Genomic DNA, 27784 nt, shown 5'->3' on the forward strand with positions numbered 1-27784 from the left:
TCCTGTCCTTCACCTCTGCTCACCTCTGTCTCCCCCAGGAGCCTGAGCTCTGGCTTTTGCATGAAGACTGGGCCCTGGCCCCACACAGCTCTTAAATCTCCTGGCCCCCAGCCTCATTCTCTTTGCCCCTCGAACCTTCCCACTGTGCTCTTGGGCCTCACGGTCCATCCCCAAACTACCCTCCCCCCCGACTCTCTCCTGAATATCCTTTCACCTCCCCGCCCCAGCTGACACCGGGCTGGCACCACTTCCCCCAACAGCCTTTCAAGACAGATTTCACTGTTTGAAGTCCTTCCCTCGGGACCTCCAAGGTGAGACATTGTCCTCGTTTCTGCATATCGTCACCTGCGACTGAGGTGCTTCGTCACCTCTACCGGTGCCCACCACGCCTGCTGGGCCCGCGCCTGTATGGCCACCCCTGCCTCGTCAGTGACTTCCCCATGGCTTCCTCCGTTGTCACTCAGGAGCAGGGACTTGGTCCTTTCGTGTAGCTGTGCCCCACGCCACCTCGGGGGCATGAGACTCAGACACAGAGCACTCTCGGTGGAGAAGGCAATGGTCAGAAGTGTGCAGATGCTACAGTCACCAGCCTCTCCAAACCCCTGAAGACGTTTCTGGACGTCTCTGGACGTCTCTGGACTCTCGCACGTCTGCAGGTGCCGGCTCCGTCCAGGCCCCCGTCCAGGCCCCCGCTGCTCGTCAGGATTACTGGGAAGGTATCTAGCTGAGCTCTGCTCTCGCATGTACCCCCTACAGCCTGTTTTCAGCGCGGTGGCCACACAGTGACCTGTGGAAACGGTAAGTCAGACCTCAGCACAAGGTTCCCGTGACACCCGTTATACAGAAGAGGGAGGCCAAGGCCCCTCCCGATCCCGCCCTTCCGTTCTTCCTCTGACTTCAGCGTCCGCCACCTCCTTTTCCTGCTTCACTCCAGCCACATTGGCCCCCGACCTCGGGCATTTTCCGGCTTCGGGGGCTTCGCGCGTACTGTTCCCTCTGCCAGCAATGTGCTTCCTGCAGGCGCCGCACGGCTCACCCCCCGCGTCCTTCGGCGCTGGCACGGGGGACGCGCTCAAGGAACGTGTGCCGAAGAACGAGTAACAGCAGAGCAGCAAATCCAACAACAGCAAGATAGCTCTGTTCTCGTATCAGATCGGCGGGCGTTTCTGAGCTCCATAGCGTTACTCGGACGGGATACCAAAAGCGCTTTCTAAAAGCAATCGTGCGCAGAAGCGTGCGTGTGTGTATGCCCTCCGTGGAGTGAACCAAAAAGAGATTCAAGTCTCTGCCTCCTGACTTGCGGAGACAGAAGGATCAGGGGACAGAGCAAGCCGGAGGGTGAACTGTGTGATGTGACTATTTTTATGAAGATAGACACACACACACACACACACGCACGCGTAGGGGTTCGCATGCACAGGACGAGGCCACAGCTGGCATTTTACCCAATTGGGAGGGGAGGGGGAGGGGGGAGGGTGAGCTTGTTTGTACATATTGTCGGAGTCCAGTGATAAACACTGAGTACAGCAGGTATTTCAGGGATGGGGGAAGATGTCAGGAGAGACGGCGCTCGCCTCCGACGGCCAGAGTGGAAAGCGAGGCGGCCACGTGGAGGAACAGGGTGGCGGGACTGTCACAACAGCACTCGCTCCTCCGGGGCCTGCGCACGGAGGCACAGAGCGTCCGAGGCCCCCCCGGGCAGCGCAGCAGCGTTTGCAACCGAGAAAAGCTGGAAAGCCACCTCCGTGCACATCGGGGAGCGTGCGAAGGGACGCGGCGAATTCAAGCGTATTTGTCAAAGGAAGGAGCCAGCCCCACGTCAGCCGGAAAGGATGGGTGTCAAAGGAGCCAAACACAAAAACAAACTGCTGAGCGAGGCAGGATGCTCTCCGGCGACCTTTGTAAATTGTGCAGGTGGCCCGGGTCAGAAAGCGTGGGTGGCGGCTCGGAAGGACGCACGTTGTGCGTTAATGGAGGGCACGTGGGGGTGGGGACGGGACGGGAGAGGGAGGTGGGGTGGAAGGGGCCGCTCGGCTCTGTGCACCTGACACGCGAGTGAGAGTAAGGGGCGGGCAGAGGGGACACCAGGGCGCGCGCCGGGCCCCGGGTTCTGGGTCGCGCTGGAGAGCTCCTCACCGCTGCCAGTGTGGCCAGGAAGGCACAGGCCACCGCTGCCCTTTATTAGTCCAGGCGTGTTTGTCACATGTGTCGGGGTTAATGGGAGGCACCGCTTCTGAGAACGCGCCCATTTCCCGCTAACGTTCACTGAGGCTCTGTCTTCATCTGCGGCTAACACCCTGACGAGGGCCAGTGTGGTCACCACCTCCCTCAGATTTGTGGGAGCTTGACTGACCTGTGTGTGTGTGTGTGTGTGTGTGTGTGTGTGTGTGTGTGTGTGCAGGCTCCCACATGGGACTCCCAGAGACGTGGCGTTACAGCTGACGCAGGACGCAGCCCTGGTCTCACGGAAGCTGGCACCCAGGCCGTCCTCTCTCTGTCCCCGAAGGCACCCCGGGGCCCAAGCAAAGCAGGGCTTGGGGGGTTCAAGCTGTCGGTTCACAAAGGCAGTGAATAAACCCAGGAAAAAGGCCGAGGCAGCTGGAAGTTTGTCAGACAGGCTGGTTTTGCCGGGGAGCGCACGAGAGCCAGCTGGTGGCCAATGAGTGTGGTCTGGAAGGATGAGCTGTACGGGCTCGTCCAGCCACAGAAGAGAACGGTGTCCTGACACGGGCCACAGCCTCGTAGCAGAAGCCCCCACACCCCACGCCTGTATTCAGCTCACCTTGAACTCTGTTAAACTGGTTCCTCTGCTTTGTCTCTTAGCGACAGGAGGCCCGTGCCTGTGTACCAAGCAAGCAGCCCGAACGCCAATACCTGAGGTCCTACCTCTTAACACCGGGGATTACTGAGCACACGGGCCACATAAACGAAAGACAGTCACAAAATCCTAGGGTGGAGTAACTCCGCCGGTTCAGTGGCTCTCGACTGACCAGGCCCGTAGAACCTTCTAGAAAGAGTCTGTGGTGGCAGAGAAACGGAAGCCCCCGGGGCACGCTGTGCTCTTGCGAGCTGTCAGGCGGGGCTTCTCTGCCTTTGCCATTTACTCTCGATGCTTGAGAAGAAGAGGTCGCAGTTGTGGGGCAGACCAGAGCCGCTTACCTGAGGCCAGAGCAAGTGCTGAGGCTGGCTGTGGAGCTGGAGGACCCTTGCACGTGTCCGTGGTAGTAACAGTGACCCTGGAAGGAGGAGACGGGAGGCTCAGTCTCGGTGTCTTCTCGCCCGCTCACAACCGCCCCCAATCACCTTCACGCGTTGGCAGCTACAGGTGTCTCTTTGGCATGAAATATTGAACCAGCGGTCTTGATATTTATTTATTTTCAATTCTATTTATTTGAGAGAGAGCGAGCATGGGGGAGAGGGGCTGGGTGGGGGAGGGAGGGAGGGAGGGGGAGAGAGGGAGAGAGGGAGAGAATCCCAAGCAGGCTCCACACTCAGCACAGAGCCCAATGTGGGGCTCGATCCCACAACCCTGGGATCATGACCCGGGCTGAAATCAAGAGTCGGACGCTCGACCAGTAAGTCACCCAGGTGCCCCTTAATATTTCATGCTAAACCCAGCGTGACCCAGCCAGGATCTCTGGCACGAGGGCCTGATTTACTTCAGGATGATCAGTGGGGTGTTAGCTGCGCCCCAGTCCTGCTCTTGTCTCTCTGACACCCTTCGGGAAAGCCCTGACGCGGGGTGCCTCATGAAATCCGCGGCAGAACAGATCTCACAGGCCCCGCCATTTTTACCCCCCTGTAAATTGTCTTTCGTGACCAGATGGGGAACCGCACGGGGTATTTAAGCACACTGCGAAATGTGATAAAATGAGGCCGAAGCCTAGGGCTTGTGAAAACAGAAAAGCAGATGACAGAGGAGGTGGAGGGCCCCCTCCCCCCCCCCCCGCACTGCCCAGGCGAGAGCTGGGAGCCTCTCTCAGCAGGAAAGACAAAATAGGAAGGTCTTCTCCATCCGTGACGAAAATCCCCGTGTGACATGCCTGCAGAACCCACGTCTCATAATGTCGCCGTTTGCAAAAAAGAGACCGCGGCACGGACGCTTCCTTACTGAGACGATATCCGTCCAGAATCAACAAGGCGAAGGTCATGTCGCAGCCTCAGCTAAGAGGCTGACGGGCAGGAAGTGCGGGGCATACTCAGCTGGCCTCATTCACGGCCTCCACATGCCAGCTGCGGGGCCTGGCAGCCAAGGGCAGTGTCGTGGGTGGAGGAGGAGAGGTGGGCTCGTGGGCTCCAGGCCGTCCCTGCTGAGCCCACCTGGGCACGCGGCCCCTCTCCTCATGGCAGGCGGCCTGCTCGCTTTCCCCAGGGCACAGCTTGGTGGCCAGCCGTCCTGCCCAACAAAACCCCAAATTCCCAAGACCACCTTGACTTTGCTAAGAAACAGGACCGCAGGGGTTTGAGTGGCCAATGACATCCAATAACACTTCTTCAAAGGGGTCAAGTTTATCTGTCACTGAGGAGAGGACAAAATTCTGAGACCATCTGAAAGGCAATTCAAGACGGGAGATGAGAAGGCCAGCCACTTGCTGTCTTGACTTTTGTTATTGATTCTAGAAGTTCTCCAAAATTTCAGGAGGTTCATACTTGGCCTACTATTATTAACTTACGATATCTTTTGTTGTAGGAAACAGAAGTCTCCAATTCTTACAACGTCAAATTTTTCGTCTTTCTCTTTATGAAGTTTGCGTATTGCTTAAGGAGACTTTCCTCAAGGTCACGCAGACGTCCTTCTTTATCGTCTATTCCCGTAGTCTTATACTTGGCTCTTTAATCTATCTGGAATTTAGTTTTTGAGGGGTGTGAGGTGAGAATCTAACTTTCCCCCCTAAACTAAGACCCAGTGCTCCTCTCCCACCGTTGGCCCTTTTCTTAGGTTCTGAGCTGCTACCTGCTATATACGGGATGCCCACACGTGTACGGAGCCCTGCTTTTGTGTGCCACGAGCTGCTCCGCTTGTGACAAACCTCCACTTGTCCCTTCCTGTGCCAGTACCACGCTGTTTTAGTTCCTATTGTCCCATCAGACATTTCGATGTCAGGGAGAACGAGTTCTCTGTTTTCGAGTAAGATTAAATTCACATACCTTTTAAAAGCATACGGTTAGTGTGTTAGCACATTCACAACGGCCAGTCACTTCCCTGGGGCCTCCCTTCCTGTCTCAGCTGCTGGCAACCACTAATCGACTTCCTGTCTCTACGAATTTGCTCACTCATTCGTTTTGTGGAAGTGGCCCTTTGTGCCCGGCCTTCTTTCGCTCAGCATGACGTTTTCAAGGCTCCCTTAGCTGGGAAAGAAATGGGTCATTTCTTTTTATGGCTGAATAATATCACATGGTATGGAAATGCTGGATTTTGCTTATCCGTTCATCGGTCAATGGGTGTTTGGGTTGTTTCCACTTTTATTTAATTTTTTTTTTTTCAACGTTTATTTATTTTTGGGACAGAGAGAGACAGAGCATGAACGGGGGAGGGTCAGAGAGAAGGAGACACAGAATCCGAAGAAGGCTCCAGGCTCTGAGCTGTCAGCACAGAGCCCGACGCGGGGCTCGAACTCACGGACCATGATATCATGACCTGAGCCGAAGTCGGACGCTTCACCAACTGAGCCACCCAGGCGCCCCTGATCCGCTTTGTTTTTTAAAGCTTATTTATTTACTTTGAGAGACAGCAAGGTGGGGAGGGGCAGAGAGAGAGAGAGAGGGAGGGGGAGAATCCTGAGCAAGCTCTGCACTGTCAGCAAAGAGACTGACATGGGGATTGAATTTGCAAACTGTCAGATCATGACCTGAGCAGAGTCGAGAGTCAGATGCTTAACCAACCGAGCCCCCTCCAAGGCTCGTTTTTTGTTTTTTGTTTTTTTTTTTTTGTATATGGCTTGAAGTAGGAGCCCAATTTCCTTCTTCTGCATGTGGAGATCCAGGTGTTCCGGAACCATTTATTCAAGGGCTGTCTCAACCTTGTTGAGGGCAGGTTTCCTTTGGTTCTGTTCTTCGCTTCGAATGTTTCTAGGATATTATTGCCTATTTTCTCTTCCAAGTGAATTTCAGAATCAAATTTTAAGCTCTGTAGTAATCCGTTGAGATTATATTGTTAGTATATTAATAATGTGGTTAAGAATCCATCGAGATCCATGTTTCCTGTTCATGTACATGGTATGTTTCCATTAATAAGGCTGTTTTAATGTCCTTCAATCTAGTCCTAGATTTTCTTGCATATTGCTGTTGGAAAGTTTTCATTAGGCTTATTCCAAGGTAGTGGGTAGATACCACAAATGGGATCTTTTTTCTATTATGTCTTATACATCTTTCTATAACGTCTTTACATTATTTTTATGTCAAGGAAATTTATTTTTAATAAATAAATTTTTAATTTATTTTCCTTTAAAAATAAAGCAATTATTTTTATAGAAAGGAAAACTTTAGTTTCTTTTTAAGTTGTCTTGTGTCAGATCATCTTACGAGCTTAGCTTACAGTTTGTATGAACCTGTAGCATATCTTGGATTTTTTAATGTTGTTGATGATATTGACTGCAAACAATGAAGGTTCTGTGGCTCTTTTTGGCCCCCAGACAATGTCGAGGGGTGGGGTGGCGAGGTGCCCAGGGGTGAAGGCAGGTGAGGGAGCTACTCACGGAGGGAAAGCACGTGCAAAGACAGGAGGCCATGGAGGAGGGGTTGGCAATTCAGGGACAAGGGTTAGTTCTCCCTGGCTGGAAGATTCCAGGGCAGGAGCACAGCACTCAAGGCTATGGTGAGGCTGACCTCTCCAGTGTGCCCGTGGCTTGGGAAGGAATGCCCAGGGCTGGTGGTGGGGGGACACCTGCCCAGCCTGCCACATCAGGTACCCACCCAGACCTGCTGCCAGCTTGCCTCTTTATTTCCACATGAAATAACTTTTGAAAGGCTCCACGGTCCCCTCTCTCTAGATACCTCGACCTGTTACATGGGGAAGGCATGAGAGCAATTCTGTAAACATGAGGGGGCTGTGTACCTGGATTATAATGCCCCAGGGCACCAGAGGGATCCCAGGGAAGGGATTTCAGTCCTGGGTGCCCAGTGTGCATGTCTGAGTGGAGAAGACTCGGAAGACAAAAGGGCAGTAGATGACGTCCAGTTTAGGTGCCCGGGGCCCTCAGAATCTTCGTTTTTGTCTGTTACCCATCATCCATTATAGAACTTACTTCGCTTTGGAGAATCGTGAAATGTTGCATTGGCAGCTGAGTCTTGGTTAAATAGTGAAAAACCCAATAGTGACAATAATCTTAATTACTGACCTCGGAAATTTCAAACTCATTTGTTCTCAGTCTCCATTTATTTTGTAATAGAGTATTTATCAAACGTACTTTCAAATTAAACACCCAGAAACACAAGCTCATTAAAGCATGAGCTGAGAACAAATTAGTATAAAATTAATTTCCAGTCCACCAACGGGGTTGGAGTACCACTGACAGAAGAGGTAGGGGTGGATCCTCGCTCTCAGAAACTGATCCCCAAACAATCCCGTCTCTCAGTCACTACCAGAGTTAAGAGCTTATTTCTTGGCGCTAAAACTGCTTTCGATTTACCTTGGGACAGCGAGCAAGCCTGCTGTTCACCGCTGACTAATCTAAGAAGTAGTTACCTTCCTCGATTACCAGGCATAATTACTAGCACCCCAAGTTCCAGATTCTCCAGGACAATTATAATTTCGTGAAGTCTTAATTTTTTTCAGCAGGATTCATTACGTGCTCCGACAAATGGGGTATCGTTTTTATCATGCAGTCATGTGGATAGAATCACAGCTAAGAGAGACGTGCCCATCATACCACGTGCCACGTAATTGGCTGGGAATGTGATTACAAAGAGTAGGAGAGAGGTGGCCTCCTGCTCTCTGGGGGGTTTTGCCCTCGGTGGCCAAGGCTGGGGGGGAGCTGTGCCTGCTCAGGTATCTCCAGGGGACTGTTTGCCCCCATATCCATATCCAAGGGCCATGTTGCCTCCCATCGACTGATGCTAAGAGACAGGAATCCCCCAGGCCTCGTGGACTCGCCAACACTTGGCCGATTGGATGTGAGTGTGGCCACACCAGGGAGAGACCCAGCAGGCATCCATCATACCCAGGGAGGTCCTGGGTTCCTCCTGCAGCTACAGGATCCCAACACTTCCCCTTGCAAACATCCCCAAAGCAACCCCTTTCAACAGCCTCAAGAGTGTCAGCGACCATCTCTTTTTATCACACTCTTGTCTGTAAAGGCGTCGCCGAACAAGACATTGTCCCATTAGCACGTCGTCTCTGCCTGTTCTGCTGATCCAATGCATTCTCTTTCTACCAACAAAACATAACATAGAAAACAGTCCCAAACATGCATAACCACAAAATTACATCTTTTCCTTTACAAAACCTCTAACTATGTATTTTATATACTTATTACTTAACCTAATGCATTTCCCCACTCCAGTAAAATAAATTTTCCTTCTGTTTAATCCTATCAATCAAACGTAATGGTGGGTAAGAGGAAGATCGAGTAAGAACCCTTGAGCTCGAAAATAGTAGCCCTCAACTCTCTGCCATATGGGAAGTGAAATACAAATTCTGTTATCCAACTCTCAGTGGACCAGAAAGAAAGGAATTTTATCTGCTAAATTGCTAACAAAAATGGCCTGACCTTGTGATTAAAAAGGACTGTGAGCAGAAAGTCTGTTAGGGAATATGCTGAGTGAAAATTATTTTCAATGCCTCTTTTCCTTGGGAATTTTATAGCATCCCCCCACCCCCACCCTGCACCATATGCAATGGGCCAAACTACCTTGATTTAGTGTTTGAATCACACAATGTTCTAGTCGTAAGGGAGCTTCAGGCCGTCTAAGGCCAGTCTTCCTCTTTTAGGCAGCCCCTTTCCCGAGCAGATGTGGAAACTGAGGCCCTGACTGGTTAAGTGACTGCCTCAGGCCACAGAGTCGGTCGGGGGCACGACAGGAACTGGAATATAGGCCTCTTAATTCCAGGCCAGACGGCTTCCCCCCGTGTCCTGTTGCCATGAACATGTGCCCTCGTGAGTCTCTCTTTTGGAAAGGAAAACTACCACCTAAAGCCCAAATGTAGACGCACGGCCTTCTCAAGGTCAGCAGAGGCCACTGCAAAAGGCGTTCAGGGAATCCTGGGAAAGTGAAGTCATTTCCAAACCCGCAGACGGTCCTGCAGACGGAAGGGGTACGAGGGTGAGTGAGTGAGAGTGTGTGTGTGTGTGTGTGTGTGTGTGTGTGTGCGTGTCCGAGTGGAAGCACGTGCACACGTGTGTACGTGTGTGGGCATGCGTGTGTGCGCACGTGTGTGTGTCTGTGTGAGTCGTTGGCTCGCATTTCCGCATGGCCGTGGTCTGGGCTTTGCTCTCTCGTGTGGAACATCAGGCCCCCACATACCACACGTTAGCTTGAGACTAAAACAAGGTGACAGTGCGTTCAAGCAAAGGAGAAAGTGATTTTGCAGCCCCGCGTGTTTCTCTGGCTGGGCTACGTTACGCTTAGCCTTGAGAGCGTGCGGGACGGGATCGCAGAGAAATAAGTCACCACACCCACACTCCCAGGGCTACTTCGGCTCTCAGCTCTCACAAGAACCACGTCTGGTTAAACGACTATAAAGGACGGACCTCAGGGGCCATTCACATTATTTTGCTGCGCTGGAATTCTGCATCAGAGAACAGCACATGCTTAAGAAATCATGTTCACGTTCCTCGGGACCTCCCAGCCAACTGGGCCTGGAAACAGCATGTCTGCAACAGTGAGAGCATTAGATGGCTCTTGAGTTGCAAGTCTGGGGACTTGAGACTTAAGAGGCTCAGTTTTTAATCTGCAAAATGGGAGTGACCCTTAACTGCCCAGGGTTTGGGGGGATCAAATACACATTACACAGGGAAGCAGTTTGAAATGGAAGGCACCTTGATAGATCTCGACTATGAAAATACGTATTTGAAACCCATTAGGCCATTAACTCGATTTTCCACTGTGCTAAGCCCGAGCTCTGCGTATTTTTGCTGAATGAATGTATGTGAGAACAACAGGCACAATGGACAGAAGGGGGCTGATTTTCCGCACGGGTTTCTAACTCTCAGCTCCAAATCCGCTTGCATGCTGTGTGGGACTTTACAGAACACATGAAAATGAGCAGAAGGGGCCTGGTGAGAGCCAGGGTCGGGAGACGGAGGGGCCGGTGACCACTTTTCAGGGACACACGCACCTTAAGATCTGTGCTCAGCACAGCACAGCACATCCCCCACCCTTCCTGCCTGCAGCCCGCAGTTCACTTTCTCATCCCGCTATCACGATATAGAGGGACTTCCAAAGGGACACATGGTCCAGGGTGGTTACGAATTGTTGTGGATCGATCGAAACAGAGCAGTGGCTGCAGCTGGCTCGCTTTTCCAAAGGACTGTGTGCCAGGGTCAGTGTCTGTTTCATGTTCAGATTCATGGCCGGTTAAGCGCTACAGCTGGGATTTGAACCTGGGCAGTCTGCCTCCCTGGCTTGTGGTCCTAACCTTGCATCTACCACCTCCAGACAGAAGGCCTCGCTCAGAGCCTTCCCCTTTGGACAGCTTTAGCAAAGGAAAGTCACCCAAACCTGGGATTCCTCTGGGAACTCATTCCAGATTCCACATGGATTTGGCTCTTCCGTTGTTTGGCTCCTGAAGTATCCTTGCCATGAGCCCATCATGTCATCTGTGGTCAGACTCTGTGCTCCCTGAGGGCAGGGATTGTGTCCTCCTCCCTTCTATAAACTGCCACGAAGCACTGGACCTTCACTGATCTCGGTTCAGTCCGGGCTTTGAAGCGATGCACTTGGCCAACGCCCAGAGGGCTGTTTGGACCCGTCCTTCTCCCACATTCCAGGACTATGGGTCAGCAGGACATCCTCTGCTCTCCCCCAGAAGCCTTTGCTGGGTGTCTCCTTGCAAATGAATGCTAGTCCATGCCCTAATCCACTTGCTACAGCTTTACAGACTGATTCCATTGCAACAGACGTCAGAGCCAGGAACGCATAACAGAAACCCTCCAACGTTCCAAGTGAAGCAGAGGCAGTTGTATCACAGAGGCTGGGAGCTCAGATGCTAGAGTCAGACCACGCGGGCTTGAATCATTAGCCGTGGGCTTGGTCTAGTTACCGAACCCCTGTAGGTCTCAGATTCCTCATCTGGGTATAAAAATAGCCCAAATTGATTTATTGTGAGGATCAAACCACAAAACACATGAAAAGCACTTTATACCATGCCTTGTGTATTGCTGATGCTTCCTCAATGTTAGCTGGCATATCGGACACCCAACACACATTTGTTGTTGAGCAAACATATGAATGAATGAATGAATGAATGAATGAACTCACACATGCAGAAGACGAAGGTATGTCACCATTGATGAATGTGAATACTGGTCTAAGAAGTTTGGCCTTGATTGAAGGAGGATTGGGGAAGCTATTGGCGATTTAGGGTCAAAGTAAGTGCAACAGGGAATGGCATACAGAGAAAGATATCCTAGAAGGACTGGTGAGGCAGGAAGAGGGGCCGGATTGAACCCAGGTGAGACTGGGAGTGAGGGGAAAATGTCGGGTGGCTCTGGAGTCTATCGGCTGGGCAGAAGGCAGGACCTACATTGGAAGAGCAGGAATGTCCGTGGACAGGGAAAGGGTGGTATATGCAGTGGGACAGGGTCACCATGGGATGTGGGCAGCACCTCCATCGGTGGGAGAACAGAGCAGCCCTCTGGGAGACAGGCAAGTCGGGAAGACTGGATGGACGGGATGAGTATAGAGTTCAGTGAAAGCAGGGAAATTAAATCCATTTCAAAGCGTTTCTTGAGAGCCCGGTAACGAGCCTTGCTCACACCTGCTACACTTACGGGATGTGAATGACCTGGGACTTCCCTCCTACATCCAGAATCATCTCTTTATACATGTCTGCTGGCCTCTGTCATGGAATGAGGTTGACTCCTGATATGCTCAGTCCGAGCCAGAGATTCTACTCCTCTTTGAGAGGAAACATTTGCCATGGAAGTGGATGGGACGTCACCCAAATGATCCTTCTGACCAAAATATTGGATTCCACACCTATCTGATGCCCAGCCTCAGTTAACACTGACTGCTCTCCCGTTGGCATCTGCCAAGCAAATGTTTTCATAAGTTTTCCAATGAGAAACACATACAACAAATGGAATCTTTCTGGGTATGGCTCACGAGTATGAGGTCAGACATTTTCCCTTCTCCGTCTCCATGGTCCCGGCCCCAGCAGCCATCTCCTCTCCTCTGGGCTTTAGGCTTTTCCACAAGAACAGTTGCCTGATCTTGCTGGATCCTTGCTCCTGCTTTCTCTGAGGACCTCTTCATGTTGCGGCCAGTGGGTCTCTCAAAGCCTGCACTGGTCATGACACCCCCAGGGTTGAGATCTCTTATGGCTTCCCAATGTTCCTCCATGACAAACAAATATATCACCGTGGCCTCCAAGGCCTCCACAGTCTGGCCCCTGTCGCTTTCTAAACACTTCCCCGCCTGTAAGTAAAGCTCAGCATCACACTGGAATATCCTTCCCTCTCCGGTCCCCCCCTGGTTCGTCCCTCCTCAACCTTTAGATCTCAGTTCACACGCTCCTTCCTCCATGAAGACTTCCATGATCGCTTAAGACCAGATGGAGACCCTCAGCCTTCCCTTCAGCACACTTAGGGAAGATGTCGATTAGGTTTGATATGCTTAGAAAAATATCAGTCTCCTCCCTCCAGCCCCACATGGGTCCCCTTATCTATTCTGAACCCTTGCTGTACCCTCGGTGGTGGTCATAGTGCCTGGCCCAGCGGGGGTGCTCAGTTAGCACACGTGCAGCAGCTGGGTGCATTTCTACGGAACATTCAGGAGGCTTCTGGAGGGCTATTCTGGCCTTTCCCAGAGTCTTCTGGGATGCAAGGGCACAAATGTTGTGTGCACAGTCCCTCACAGCCCTTATGAAAAGTAACAATATAAAACATAATCTTCCCTCAGATGTGGTCAACAAAGGATAAAGCCACAAATATTTCATCCTGTCAGGGCAATAGAGAGATAAAAGACAAGCGATTAATTCCAAAATTAAAATCAGCCACTACTCTGCCTGTCAACCAGCTTACACTGATGGTTGAGAGATGAAATCTAAAAAAAAAAAAAAGACGGTACCATGGCCAAGAGTGGTTCTTATTTTATGTATAATCTTAAATTTAGGAAAATTCATTGTGTGCTGACTTTAGGGGATAAGAAGATGAGTCTGCACATTTCTTTTTTTGTTTTGCAGCCTGATTAAAAAAAACAACAAAAAAAAACCCCAAGCTGTGTCTGTCTCCTCACCATGAAAGACAAGACAAGGTCATGGACTCTCCTAAAGGGGTTTCTGCTGGAATGACCAGCTGTCTGGGGCTGTGGGTTCTCTTTAGTGGCTAAGGCTGTTCACTCCTTATCTCTACAGTGACGCGGTTGGAGGCTCAGGATGGGATCAAAGGAATGGGAGATAGGAGATGCTCGATTATAAGACAGGCCCCTCTTTTTCTTTTCAAAAAAAATTTTTTTTAACATTTATTCATTTTTGAGAGACAGAGTACAAGCGGGGGTTGGGGCAGAGAGAGAGGGAGACACAGAATCCGAAGCAGGCTCCGGGCTCCGAGCCGTCAGCACAGAGCCCGACGCGGGGCTCGAACTCACGGACCGCGAGATCATGACCTGAGCCGGAGTCGGACACCCAACCGACTGAGCCACCCAGAAGCCCCAAGTCCTTCTTTGTCTAACTGTAAAAGCAATACTTGCTTATTGTTTCTGGAAGTCTGGGGTGGGGGTGGGGATTTGCCAATTAACCTCTGGTTGTGAGATCCAAAGAATCAGATGAAGATCAAAATATACTTCCGGCTTCTTTACCTTCAACAAAAGGGGCTTCTGGTATATTCTGTTAGAGGATACTGCTTAGGTCTCGGTAGAACTGAGGCATTGTGCGATTTCCAACCTTCATCCCTACCGCTCTGTCCTTGCTAGCCAAGCCTTGGGGCCCATCCTGAGGAGGGTCTGGGTTGCACAATACTGTTGCTGAGAACACTCCATGGAGGAGTGGGCAAGCCTCAGCCACCATGAGGGACTAAGGGAAGACAGCAAGACTAGTCTCATGGCCCTTCCAAGCACGGGCTCCCCTGCTCCCCAGTGAGCAGAGACCAGGGTTCTCAGGCCTGCTTGCTCCTACTGCCCTTTCCTTATAAAGAGACTTCCAGGGGGGCTCAGTCAGTTAAGCGTCTGACTCTCGATTTCAGCTCAGGTCATGATCTCATGATTTGTGGGTTCGAGCCCCGTGTGAGGCTCTGTGCTGATAATGCAGAGCCTGCTTGGGATTCTCTCTCTGCTCCTCTCCCTAAGACCCTCTCCCTCCCACCCTTTCTCTTTCTCAAAATAATAATAAAAAAGGACACTTCCATGCAGAGGAGTGAGGGGTGGGTAGAGGGATGGGACAGACATTTGCCCATCTATACAGTGACCTTGTAGACAAATGAGAAGAAAGAAAAATACAATCCCTCCCCCATATACACACAACAATCACAGAAAACAGAAAAATGCACTTTCCCCCTAGAGAGACGACTACTGTTAGCATTCTGGTACACCACCATCCAGCTAGTCTCTAAAATGCCTACATTCCAAGCCTTCTGCTCCCACCCTCCGAGTCCCTAACCAACCCGGCAGCTGTCAGGCCCTTGTTCTTGTTGTTGTTTTTAAATGTTTATTTATTTTTAAGAGACAGAAACAGATCACAAGTGGGGGAGGGACAGAGAGAGAAGGAGATACAGAATCCAAAGCAGGCTCCAGGCTCTGAGCTGTCAGCACAGAGCCTGATGCAGGGCTCGAACTCACAAAGCGCAAGACGATGACCTGAGCCGAGGTCGGACGCTTAACCGACTGAGCCACCCAGGTGCCCCTGTCAGGCCCTTGTTTACCTAGTCTTGTATCTCTCCTTCTCTCATGGCATATTTGCCTTCTCAAATGAGAAGAAAGGGCAAAAAATTGCCTAAGAATACGAAAATTAGGAAGAGATTGAAACTAAAACCACAAAACTGGTAAAATGATGTTGGAAGCACATCTCACACACTCTGGGTGTGTCCATGTTAGCTGAGTACTGCTCGCCCTCATACATGACGGATGTGTGGAGAACTCAAGCCTATTGCCACGGTATTTCTAAGCTCTCTTTTTCCTGCTTCTATCTGGAACAGCAATTACACTGTGGGGATTGCCTCAGAGATAACTACAAAAGCATATTTTAAATGAGAGCATCCTAGGAGAAAAAAGAGAGAGAAAAAAAGAGAAAGTCAAGTGTGAAGTTATGGCACTAATTATTACTTATATCTGAGGTCAATCCTCAGGTCTTCTTCATTTTTGACCTCCAGCTTTCTCCTGGACTCCAGATTCATGAACACCTTTACTTGGCTGTCCCACGGCCAACTCAACAGGGACAAACCCATCCTCATTGTCCCCTATGCCTTCCCAAGCCAACAAATGCTCCTTAATGGTGCCAGAGAAACTACATGGTCCAGTGGAGAGCCCAAGCAGAAGGAACCAAGCCCTGTTGGTGACACCTCCCTTGTTCACTGCCACCGGATCTTGCCTCTTCAAGCTTTCTTGCCTTGAACCAGCTCCATCCATCTGTCGGCGAAACCTTCATCAACCACCTTAGGCCCCTAACAGACTTTCTTGCCTTCGGCCTGCCAGTAATTCTGCCAATCTTTCTTCCATTCTGCCATCAGAGAGCCTTTCTAAAGCACAGAACCGAACAATGCCATTCCCCTATATGAAAACTTCCCATAGCTTCCAATTTTCAGTAAGATAGAGTCAAACCTCTTTAGTACCAAAGGGTTGCATCCAACCTTTCTCTTCTATACTCGTTCTTAGAGAGTTAGATATCATTTCTTTAGTGAAATGGTCTCCAACGAGTTAAAACTAACCATGGCCTTGCCAAGGCTCCAGTGGTATTTTGTACATACCTCCTATGGTAGCAATTATATTAAAGCATAAGTATTTTCACATCTTGTAAACACCCTACCTTTTGAGTAGAATTTATATGCCAAAGAATATGTTTTATTCAACCTATAGCCTCATACCCTAACAGTTTCTGCACACAGAAGGTGGTTAATAAATGTTTGCTGAGTGAATGAATCAATGAATGAATGAATCGTTTTTGGAAAGTCTAGTCTATGTAAGATGATGTGTGAAGCTCTACGGGGTTAGAAAGGAGATACAAGAAACATTCCCCACCCACGAGAGCTCTTATAATCTACGTAATAAATACCATGGACTATATTTGAAGAAATAATATCAAACATAATAATATTTTTCATCTAAAGATAATAATACATAAAACTGTATTATTAGATATACTGATATTGAACTATCTTTGCATTTCTTGGATAAGTACCATTTGGTCATAAAGTATTTTCAAAAATATGTGCTGGACATGATTTGTAAATATTTTACTTAGGATTTTTGCCACTATGTTCATAATTGAAGCTAGTCTATAATATTCATGTTGTGGATGTTCTTTTTCTGATTTTCGTAGTTACTCTCTTTTCCCTTAAATTTTTTTTTTTTAATTCTTAGTAACTATTTGTTCTTTATAGGTTTGGTAAAAGTTACCTGAGAAAATATTTGGGCTTGATATTATTTTGGGGGGTGGGAAGATTTAAAAATCATTTTTCTCTTTTAGAGGGCCAGCGGGCAGGGGAGAGAGCAAAAGGGAGACGGGGAGAAAATCCCAAGTAGTCCCTATGTTCAGCGCAGAGCCCAAAGTGGGGCTTGATCCCACAACCCTGGGATCAAGACCTCAGCTGAAATCAAGAGTCAGATGCTCAACTGACTGAGCCGCCCAGGCACCCCCAGAATTTACATTTTTAAGAAATGGTTAGTATTGTCGATAACATTCTTGTGATTCTCAGAATCTCTGTACGGCAATAGTTACATCTATCCTTGTGTTAATACTGTTGCTTGGGAATTCTTCTTTCTTCTTGATTAGATTTAGGTTTTGTTCGTTTTATTAATATTTTCAAAGAACCACCTTTTGGCTTAAATGATTCTCTCCATCCTTTTGGCCTTCCTTCTCATTAGTTTCTGCTCATCTATTAAAATCTTCATTTCTGAGAGAGGTCTATTTAAATCTCCCTCTCTGGTTGTGAATGTGTCAGTTTATTGTAACTGTTTTGATTATTGCTTCACATGTTTTGAGGCTATTTTATTGGTATATGTAGTTTCACAAGTATTTTACCATCCTTTCGAATTGCTCCTTTTATCGTTAAGCAATCAGTCCCTTTATCCATAATAATGTCTTTTTTTGGCCTTATGATCTAGGTTGCCTGATGTTAATACTACGACAGTAGCTTTCTTTGGGTTAATATCTGTCTACTATATATTTTCCATTCCTTTCAGAACCATGTTGTATTTTGAGTGTGAATCTTGTAAAAATTATGTAGCTGGATTTCATTTTAAGTTCTAAGCAGATAATCTGTTTTTACTTTAATAAACAGATTCAGTCTATTTACATATAATTAGAGTAATATGTTGACTCATTTTTAGCTAATTATTTTGTGTTTTATATTTACTCTGCTTTTCAAATCCTTTTCCTTCTTTCCTGCCCTCCACTGAGCTGATATACTATTTTTGTGACCATCTATTGTTTGGAATTATACATTCTGCTTTCCTATTCTTTTAGCGGTTATACTTAAATTAGCAAGATACATATTTATCAAAATCTCAAGTTAATCAGTGTCTCTATTATTTGCCAGTACAATACAAATTCTTAAACTGTTTTAAATGTTTGCTCATCTTGTCTTAAAACATCCAAATTTAGTCATTATTGTTGTAATTATTATCTTAAATAGCTTACTTAGATTTACTCACATGCAGTGGCTTTGTTTCCTATTGCCTCTAACGGCCTATCCTTGGCTCTTGTGTTCTATTTCTTTCTTACTGCAATATTCTTTGTTAGTTTTTCCTTGGTAGATACTCCTTGTGAGAATCTGAGAGCAGCACATTCTATTTCTTTGTGTGCAAATGTATTTTCCTATGATTTTTGTAATTTTCCCGTGGCTCTCTGAATTCTAATCTTGTAGTTGCTAACGAGAAGTCTGTTGTCGGTGCAATTGTCATTTTGCACAAGTGTCTCTTTTCTCTCAGGTGGTGTTACGATTTCATCTTTAGGGGTCTGCCGTTTTACTACAAGCCATCCTGGAGTGAGTCTGCTTTTTGTTCTTCCTACTTGGGGTGCATATCTTTCTCCAGTTCCAGAACATTCTCATCACACCGTTTAAACATTACTTCTTTCCCATTTTCTTTCTTTCTTTCTGTATTTTCACTCTGGAATTTCTATCAGGCCTATTCTGTTCTCTTTAAAATATTTATAAATTCCCCTGATTTTTGTATTGTCTTGCATTCCCTGAGGTGCTGATTCTCTTGTTCCCCTTGTCCACTGACGCTCACTCACCGTGGCTTTTCTCACTGTGTGTTTTGCAATTTTGATTTGGGGCTCATTGCTAATATTTTTATTATTCTTTGTTTTTGGCATGGGCGTCTCATGTGATCGTGGCTGTAGACATATCTCTATTTCTACTACTTTGGCTTGGCTTCAGCTTGGGCCCAGGGGATCCAGGATTACTGATTTGGGACCAGTTTGGATGTTAATGTATTGACCGGGAATTGCATTTCTATGTAGGCGTCAGACATATAAACACCAGTCGACTCCACTGCAAACATATGCTTATAAGGCTAGCTGGGCTCTCAATTCTCTTTTTCTTATGAGCTATTTCTTCAATCCAGGATACCCTGAGACAGTTCTCTCTGTTGTCCCTTCTCCAGACTAGACATTCTTGTTCTTTCCCACAGAGGAAGCCGCTTCCTGGGGGCCCAGCTTTTGCAAAACCTCTCAGTTGTAGACACCCACTTCTCTTGTCCCCGGTCCCAAGCACCAGTCCCTCTCTCGGGACCTGAGTAGCCCTTTGAGGTCCCATGACTCCAACTCACCAGTTTACTGCTCTGAGCCTATACCCCTTCTTTGTCTTTGCCTCTTGGGGATTTCTTGGACTCTCCTCTAAACTTGACGAGGTAGTAACACAAGTTCATACATGGTTATATTATATCCAGGACTCCTATGTGCTTTCTGCAGGCTGGAAGGTCAGTGTCGGGTCATTCTACCAAATTGCTGGGGGTCTGAAGGCATCAGTTTGTAAGTGCCACATGCACACAAGTGATAAAGAAAGGGGGAAACCTGGCAGGTCGACGACGGCTGCTTGACGACACTTCAACTGCAAATGTAAAGCCTTCCTCTAAGCTAATTCTTGTTAAAACAAATATCCACAGCTTTTTGGAAAAAAAAAAAAACTAGCTTTCCTAGTCCTCAGAGGGCAGCAACTCTTTTTAAATGCCCATGTTCACGCGGGCTGAGCACACAGAAAACACAGCAAACACTTGTTAAAGGAACAAATAAAATTAGCATCTTTTCCAAGATACACATAAAACTTCGAATACCGGGAAAGCTAAAAGTGATAAATGTCATGTGATGGTAACCACCATAATATAGGATCATAAGTGTTTATGGTGGATTTATCATTCATATAGATAAATGGCTTATACATTTATTTCTGGTGGACACGCCTATAATAGGTAGGTTATATTTATAATAGGCAGGATACGTTTATAGGTTAAGCAGAGTCAGTTTTACTTCGAATTGTTTTTAAGGGACTTAAAGTATAACACAGCTAAATTCAGCCCAGGGACAATTGCTTTCCAAGCCATCTTGAAACGTGGCTAGGTTTTCTAGAAAGGATTTGCCCAACCGAGCATCCCCTAGTGATTGGAAGGTGGTTTCGAGGTCGGCCACATCTCCAAGGACGATCCTGGCACAAAGCTGGCCAAGGCCAAGTTCTCCTGGAGTTATAATGGAATGCCTAAAGCCTAAGTGATGCATAGGTGCCTTATGGTCCTTAAGTGAAGCCTCTGGGCATGTGGCTTCACTTAGGATAAAACAGCTACAAAGTTTAAGCACAGACGTGACGGCGTGCGTGGTGTCGTGGTGGCCTTGCCGCCGGACTTACCGTGTAATTTCGAGTGAGGGAGACATCGGTGCCATCCAGCAGATAATGGGTTTCTGTGAAGCTGTTAGCGATGAGGCCTCTGTGGAAAAAGAAAGACAAACGAGATAAAAGGATGAGTGGAGAAGCGTACGGATATGTTGCGAACAAGGCAGCCAGCAGCTGACCCGCCCTTATGTGACAGGTGACCCCGTGAGGCTCCCAAAGGACCTTCCACCTATTCGGGAAGCAGTCAGGAGGAGACCCAGACAGGCAGGACTCAGACACGTGGGCCTTGAACAACAGCTCCCACGGTACACGTGGAGCCCTCACCCATCCCCCCTCACCTCCTTCTTCTAGCACACTCCAGGCGTGTGCGCCCAGGGACCCAGGCCCCCACGTGCACGTGCATGTGGGGACACACACACAGGCACACGCTCTTCTACGGACGGCATATGCCGATTTGCAAGCTGGGAGAGTTATCTGCCTGGCAGTCACAAAGGCCCCCGCCATCTAGAAGCAGGGGCGAAGCCACCTGTTGGGACAATAACTCTGGATCCAGGATATCACCCCTGCGGGTACACCCTCAGGTGAGAGAACCAGCTATCAATATTAACATGTCCAAGAAGCGTTTGGGACAACAGCAAACTGTTCAAAGCAGTGGTGCGGGAGGGGAGGAAGATGGGTGAATGGAATGCGGTAACGGAATGCTGTGGAAGGAGAACTTCACACAGGAAGCCTGCAGATGGAACAACGGCTGGCCGGACAGAGCAAGGTGGGAGCAGAAGGGAATTCTGGGCAGACGATGGCGAGGCCAGGAGATCTGAGCTGTGAAATCTGGGGAGCCAAGCTGGTGTCAGAGGGGAAAGAGTTCCACACGGAGCCTGCGTTGTATCTGCCTGGGCAACGTGTCGTTGACTTTATTTTATTTTAGTATTATTTTTTAAACTCAATTTAATGACATTTAGTTATTTATTTTGAGGGAGAGAAGGAGAGTGGGCAGGGGCATGGGGGAGGGGCGGAGGGAGAGAGAGAGAGAGTGTGAGAATGGCCAGCAGGTTTCACGCCCAGCGAGGAGGCCGAGGGGGGCCTCATTCTCACAAGTGTGAGATCACGACCTCAGCCAGATCAAGAGTCAGATGCTCGGGGCACCTGGGGGGCTGAGTTGGCCGAGCGTCCAATGTTTGATTTCGGCTCGGGTCATGATCCCGGGGATGTGGGATCGAGCCCCGTGTTGGGCCCCTGCACTGAGCATGGAGCCTGCTTGAGATTCTCTCCCTCCCTCCCTCCCTCCATCTCTCTCTCCCCCTCTCCCTCTGCCCCTGTTCCCCCCCCCAACCCCCAACTCACATACACACTCTGTCTCTCTCAAATAAAAAAGAGTCAGACGCTTAACCGACTGAGCCACCCAGGTGTCCCAGAGTTGCTGTAAATACTGGACTTTGCAGGGGGTGGCAATGACTGGCAGTGGCTGTCTCCTCCTCCCCAGCCTCCAGAGAATGAGCCTCACACCATCGGCTGGGGGTGGCCCTGTCTCCAGTCCAGAGATGAAGCAGGGACCCCAGCAGGCCAACCACAACTCTCCCCTATGGCACGCTGTGAGCTGGGGCTTCTGGGGAAGAAGTCTTGCCTCTCTGTTCTCAAAGCTCCAAGAACATGCTCACAGGGGTTCCCTCAGCCTGGTGCCTTGCTTTAGAGGACGCTGCCCAGACACAGCTACCACTCAGCCCCGACAAAGGGGACAAAGGGGGAGAGTTTCCACATGTGCTGGGGACCCACTCTGCCTCTCCCCTTCCTCAATAGCCCCCTCTCCTTTACTTCAGTTGGCTTGAGTTAGGATTTGCATCCAGGGTGCTGACAAATGGGTAGAGTTGAAACGGAAGTGGGAGGCTATTGATGTAACAGGCGAGGAATACTTTCCTCATAATCGATTTCTTTAGCTCCTCTCCCAGCCAAGTCCAGAACTGAAAGCAATTTCCCCGTTTTACATGGACTTCAATATATTTCGGAAACGCCTGGCTTAAATCAGTTAGACCCTCACGGAGGTCTGACTTGTGCTCTCCTCGCCAGCGAGGGTGGAAGGAGATTGTGCCAAAACATAAAACAGATGATCTCTCACACTCACTGATTAAGGTACCAGGATCCTCCCGCCCCGCCCCACCCCTCCCTCTGCTCAGGAATACACAGATCATGCTGGAGGGGGCCAGCCTCCGTGTTGCTTTTGGTCTCGAATCCCCATCCTCTACGTGTCCCTCCTGTGAGCTTTCCCAGGATCCTCTGGGCAGGTTCACCCAGGTTCGCCCTGCCGGGATGGGCAAGGGCAAGGCAGGGAGGTGTGGGAGGCTGGCGGCCTTGACGGGGGCAGCTGCAGGGGAGGCCGAGGGGATGGGGACAGAAATGGTCAGTGCGTCTTTCCAGACGGTGGTTCTAAAGGGAAGCAGGGGGATGGGAGGTGAAATCATGAGGCAGGGGCTTGAGGAAGTGGAGGGGCTGGCGGAAAATGGGGCAGAGAGGGGGTGAGACAACGCGGTGGGGGGAGCAGGCAGAAGGACGCACAGAGCAGGGGAGTGGGGAGGGGGAGTGGGAGCCCTGGCTACACGAGGAAGGGCCTGGAACAGCCTCAGTGCCCCTGGGGAGAGAGGGCTTGGTCAGCTTCGAGATCACAGAGGAGAAGAAGATTTAATACAATTCAAGTTATATTGTTATTACTTATATTATTTACTGTTCATTCATAATTTTATTATTTTGCTTATATTTTGTTAACACTTTAGTAGTTCTGTGCTTAACGGTGCTGGATCCTTATATTTTTTAATGTTTATTTATTCGTGAGAAAATGCAAGTGGGGGAAGGGGCAGAGAGAGGGAGAGACATGCAGGATCCGAAGCGGACTCCAGGCTCTGAGCTGTCAGCACAGAGCCGGACGCAGGGCTCAAACTCATGAACTGTGAGATCATGACCTGAGACGCTCAACCGACTGAGGCACCCAGGCGCCCCATGGATCCTTATTTTGAATGAATCTAATACTAAGAGGAGTAACACACATAGGAATTTGTAGAAATATAATTTGTAACACAAAGCGTAGAGATCTAATTTATACCACAAAGAGATAATACTTTAAGGCTTTCTAACTGAAAGCTAGTTTAGATGGATGTCCAAGGAGGAGACTTGCTTCATGTATGGGGGGCATGGGAAATCTACCAGGAAAGCCAGGAATTGGACAATGAACTTTTGGTAGAGGACAATCAGTAAACTTGTGGACAAGAGGAATAACAGATGGATGAGTGGATGGATGGATGGATGGATGGATGAAGGACTGAATTTCAGGCAAATGCTGTAGGCATATTCTTTTTGTCTAGGACTGTCCCCTCTCAGCTTGGGTACCCCGTGCTCCATGTCTTTCCCAGGGACCATGACTTGTTGAGAAGCCACGGCTGAAACTGAGGATGTGCTCACTTGAGACTTTCTCAGACGTGTGTCTGATTTATTTTTATTTTTTTTATGTATATTTATTTTTGACAGAGAGAGAGAGAGAGAGAGAGAGAGAGAGAGAGAGACAGAGCAGGAGGGGGGAAGGGGCAGAGAGAGAGGGAGACACAGAATCCAAAGCAGGCTCCAGGCTCCAAGCTGTCAGCACAGAGCCCAACGCGAGGCTCGAACTCACAGACCGCGAGATCATGACTTGAGACGAAGTCGGACGCTCAACCGACTGAGCCACCCAGGCGCCCCAGACGTGCGTCTAATTTAAAAGGGGCTAGCAGTCAAAGGTCCCGTGAGAAAAGAGCAGAGGTGGACAATGGCCATATTGGAAATGGAACAGCAAGGGACCCATTTCCTTTAGATTTCCCCAAGGAGAAAAATCCAATTAGATGGATTCTCTATGTCAGCAAATGAAAACAGAAGGTGAATGCATAATTTCATGAGAACATTCTTTTTCTCTGCTTATTAGATTAGCTGATCTAACAAGGAATTCTGTTCCTCCTTACACCAGAAAATGAAACGCCAGGACTTGATTTTGCTCTTTTCCATCTGTTTGGCTGTTGTAAGTGACACCTCGGTATTCTCTCATTTAATATTTATTGTGCTGGACACTGGGAATAAGACACCCCCCAGGCTCATCATCTGGTGAAAGACAGACCCGAAGAGTGATGAGAGCTCCATGATACGGAGATGCCCGAAGCACTGCAGGAGTTCAAGGAGAGGCTTCTAATCCAGAAGGCAGCCGGAGGGAGGTGGTACCCAAATGGATTATGAAACATGGACAAGAAGAAGTCACGTGTGAAGGGGTGGTGAGGCAGGAGATGGAGAGGAATGAGGAAGAGACGATTCCAGATAGGGGTGCCTCCATTCTCAAAGGCATGGAATGTACAGGAAGAGCATGCTAGTGGGGGCTGGGCACCGGAAATGGGAAGCCCTGCTGAGTTCCAGGTGTTGGGTGTAAAGTTTGAAGCAGGGCGATGCACCGTTGCTCAGAGAGGCATGCCGGGGACTAATCCACCAAGCATTGCAAGCATTGCTGACTTTACTCCGTGTAATGGGAGCCATTAGATGTGGCAGTGACCCGAGCAGACACAAGCTTTGGGGCCGAAGGCCGCTCTGACGGCCACGTAGACAAGACTTCGGGGGCAAGAAACAAGTGCGGCAGGAGGGCTAGTTAGAGGAAGCCGGTGTGAGCGTCCAAACAAACGGCCAGACCAAGATATAAGCCTTTGGGATGGGAAATACAGATGGGGGGACAGAATCAGGAACCTCAGTTGGCACCCGAGATGGGTGGTTCATCCAGGAGGGAATGGAGACGGTGAGTTCCACCTTGGCCACGTTGAGTGCCGGGTACCTGAGGACATGCTCCTGGATGTCCGGCAAGCAGCTGACTCCACGAGTCTAAGGTCAAGGAAGTGGCTTGGGGTGAAGACAGAGATGGAAACAGACAGCACACGCTTTCTTTACAGGGGAATAAGAACATTTACGTCCCCAACTTGGCAGAACCCGAATATACACACCAAAAAATCACAAACATAAAGTCACTGATAATAACACAATAACAGAAGAAGACTTTAACACCCCACTTACCGCAGTGGGCAGGTCATCCAAGCGGAACATCAACGAGGAAACAATGGCTTTGAATGACACGCTAGACCGGAGGGACTTAACAGATCTATTCAGAACATTTCGTCCTAAAGCAGCAGGATACGCATTCTTCCTGACTGCAGAACTGATCACATACGAGGTCGCAAATCAGCCCTCAACAAGTACAAAAGGATCAATATCACACCGTGCACATTTTCAGACCACGCTATGAAACGTGAAATCAACCACAGGAAAAAAATTTAGAAAGACCACAAACACTTGGAGATTAAAGACCACTGTACTCAAGAATGAACGGGTTAACCAAGAAATCAAAGAAGGAATAAAAAAGTACACGGAAGCCAACAGAAATGAAAACACAACAGTCCAAAACCTTCGGGATGCAGCAAAGCGGTCGTAAGAGGGAAGTAGACAGTGATCCAGGCCTTCCTAAAGAAGGAAGAAAGGTCTATAGGGCAATAGGAAGAATCTCATCCTTTCCAGCCAAGCACTGTATTTCTAATTGCAAAGTCTTTGGGTGTATATGACTAGAAATGATCATTTATGATTTACGCTAAAACACTAGGATGTAGGGGCGCCTGGGTGGCTCAGTCGGTTGAGCGTCCAACTTCGGCTCAGGTCATGATCTCGCGGTCTGTGGGTTCGAGTCCCGCGTCGGACTCTGTGTTGACAGCTCAGAGCCTGGAGCCTGCTTCGGATTCTGTGTCTCCCTCTCTCTCTGCCCCACCCCTGCTCTCTCTCTCTCTCTCTCTCTCTCTCTCTCAAATAAACATTAAAAAATGTTTTAAAATACTATGATGTAGATAACATTTTTCCTTATAAAATTTCTTACATTTCTGAAATGATTTGTGTTTGAAATAAAAAAATCACCCCCCAATTGCCCTTTTAAGTCAATATTGAAATGACCCCACTCCAAGTTTACTATTATATAATTTAGTTATATTGTTCGAGATGGATTCCATCAAAATGAATATTTTATTCCCTCAAACATAGGAGAGCAGAAAGAAACACCTACTCATTTTCACCTCTGGGATCCCTTTCTCCATCCTCCTTTCGTTAATGTTTCCCTGTGCTGTGCCAGGACTCTGTTACAGGACTTGCCTTCTGCTCTACCTTGTTTCTTGGTGTCTTGTCTTCTCCCACCCTGGGTTGAGCTAAGCGGCAGAAGCCACGTCCCTAAGCTAGCAGAATGCCTCGCACACAGGAAGCGCTTAATAAATAAACAGACGACAAACACAGAATCATTATAGAAAAGCAACCCAGTTGGGACAGAATGTGTTCCAACAAACTGGATCAATTAAAAACAAAAAACACGGTTTCAAATTGTGGTCACTGATCCTGGAGGGGGTCTGGGGAGGGGACAGTCACATTCACTCCCTTGTCATTTCAAGAATTCTCAATGCTGTCAGGTCCTCAAGACCAACGCTGACAACTTGTCCTCAATTTCAGAACTGCTTAAAGGAGGGAAATAGGGAAAAGAAAGCTAAGAGTTTGGCATCAATTATTTAGAACATAAAAAAACTCATTGATGATATGTCAACTTTTTCCTATTATTTCTTTGAAGAGTATACATATGGTTTAAGGGTTTAATTATTCTGTGCAACATATTCATGCAAACGCATCACAAGATGGCTCTTATGTGTCAGTTACACCAGAAGGCACCACGGATACTCTCTGCAATTAAATCACACACGCACTAGTGATCTCTCTAGGAAAGCCATTTGGTATTCAGAGCATCCAACCCAGTTTTCTGCTGAAGATTGACTTCGCTACAAGTTATTATTCCACAAATTACCAAGTCATTCATATATAAATTTGGGTAATGGTTTTCTTTACAAGAAGTTGGAAATACAGCTATGAATACGTTCATATGAGGGATAAACCATCTGGAGCTTCAACAAAACATAACACATAATAAAAAGAGTAATTAAAAATCATGATCAGGATTTTCCTAGTTACTAGAACGAAGATCCTTTATTGAAAATGGTCTATTCCTCAACCGGAGCTAAATAAATACAGAGAAAAAATCGAGAGGAAAATCAATATGTATCCAGACTGGATGCCTCACACGCTGAAAGAACTCCTTATGGTTTTCAGTGAAAACTACATTGGCTGGAATCATGGGACTCTTCACCCTCGTATCATTGGCTCTTCTGGACTCTTCTACAGAGAGATCAGACAACTGAATAATTCTCTATAAAGACAGTGCACTGAGGTATGAAATGAGAGAAGGAAAATGAAAAATAAGAAAAAGAATCCAAGATCTGGCATTTTCTATGGCTCAGCCTTGTTTGGACTACTTTTAGAGCTTAGCCCTTGTAAATATCTATGCTTTTTGTTTTCCCTATGGGGAAAGTTATCCTGGTAAACGGCTTATGCTCTGGGTTCGTGATTTGGGGAGTGAAAGCAACAGCCACTCCCTATCGCCACTACCATTTATGACTTGTCTTCATGACCCGCATGCCACCTCCCTCCTATTGTTTGCCAGGCCCTGGGACACCTGCCTTTCAAGTGCACTTTCAACCTTGATGCTGGTGGAGACCCTGTGGTGTAGGGACTGTTACCATCTATCTGCT

The 27784-nt window shown here is 48.2% G+C and overlaps 1 protein-coding gene across 1 annotated transcript in view; it reads right to left on the reverse strand.

Annotated features, from left to right (window-relative positions):
• ADAM12 (ADAM metallopeptidase domain 12) overlaps positions 1 to 27784 on the reverse strand; it is a 302117-nt gene that overhangs the window by 113964 nt on the left and 160369 nt on the right. The window contains exons 4-5 of the mRNA XM_047072487.1: positions 20151 to 20229; positions 3160 to 3236 (exon numbers count right to left, since the gene is read on the reverse strand). Coding sequence (XP_046928443.1) covers positions 3160 to 3236; positions 20151 to 20229 — 156 coding nt within the window. The remainder of the gene's footprint in view (positions 1 to 3159; positions 3237 to 20150; positions 20230 to 27784) is intronic.

Source organism: Lynx rufus, unplaced genomic scaffold (assembly GCF_022079265.1).
Source record: "Lynx rufus isolate CCGP_SWC_20201006 ecotype Redwood Valley unplaced genomic scaffold, mLynRuf1.p SCAF_11, whole genome shotgun sequence".
Taxonomy (NCBI): domain Eukaryota; kingdom Metazoa; phylum Chordata; class Mammalia; order Carnivora; family Felidae; genus Lynx; species Lynx rufus.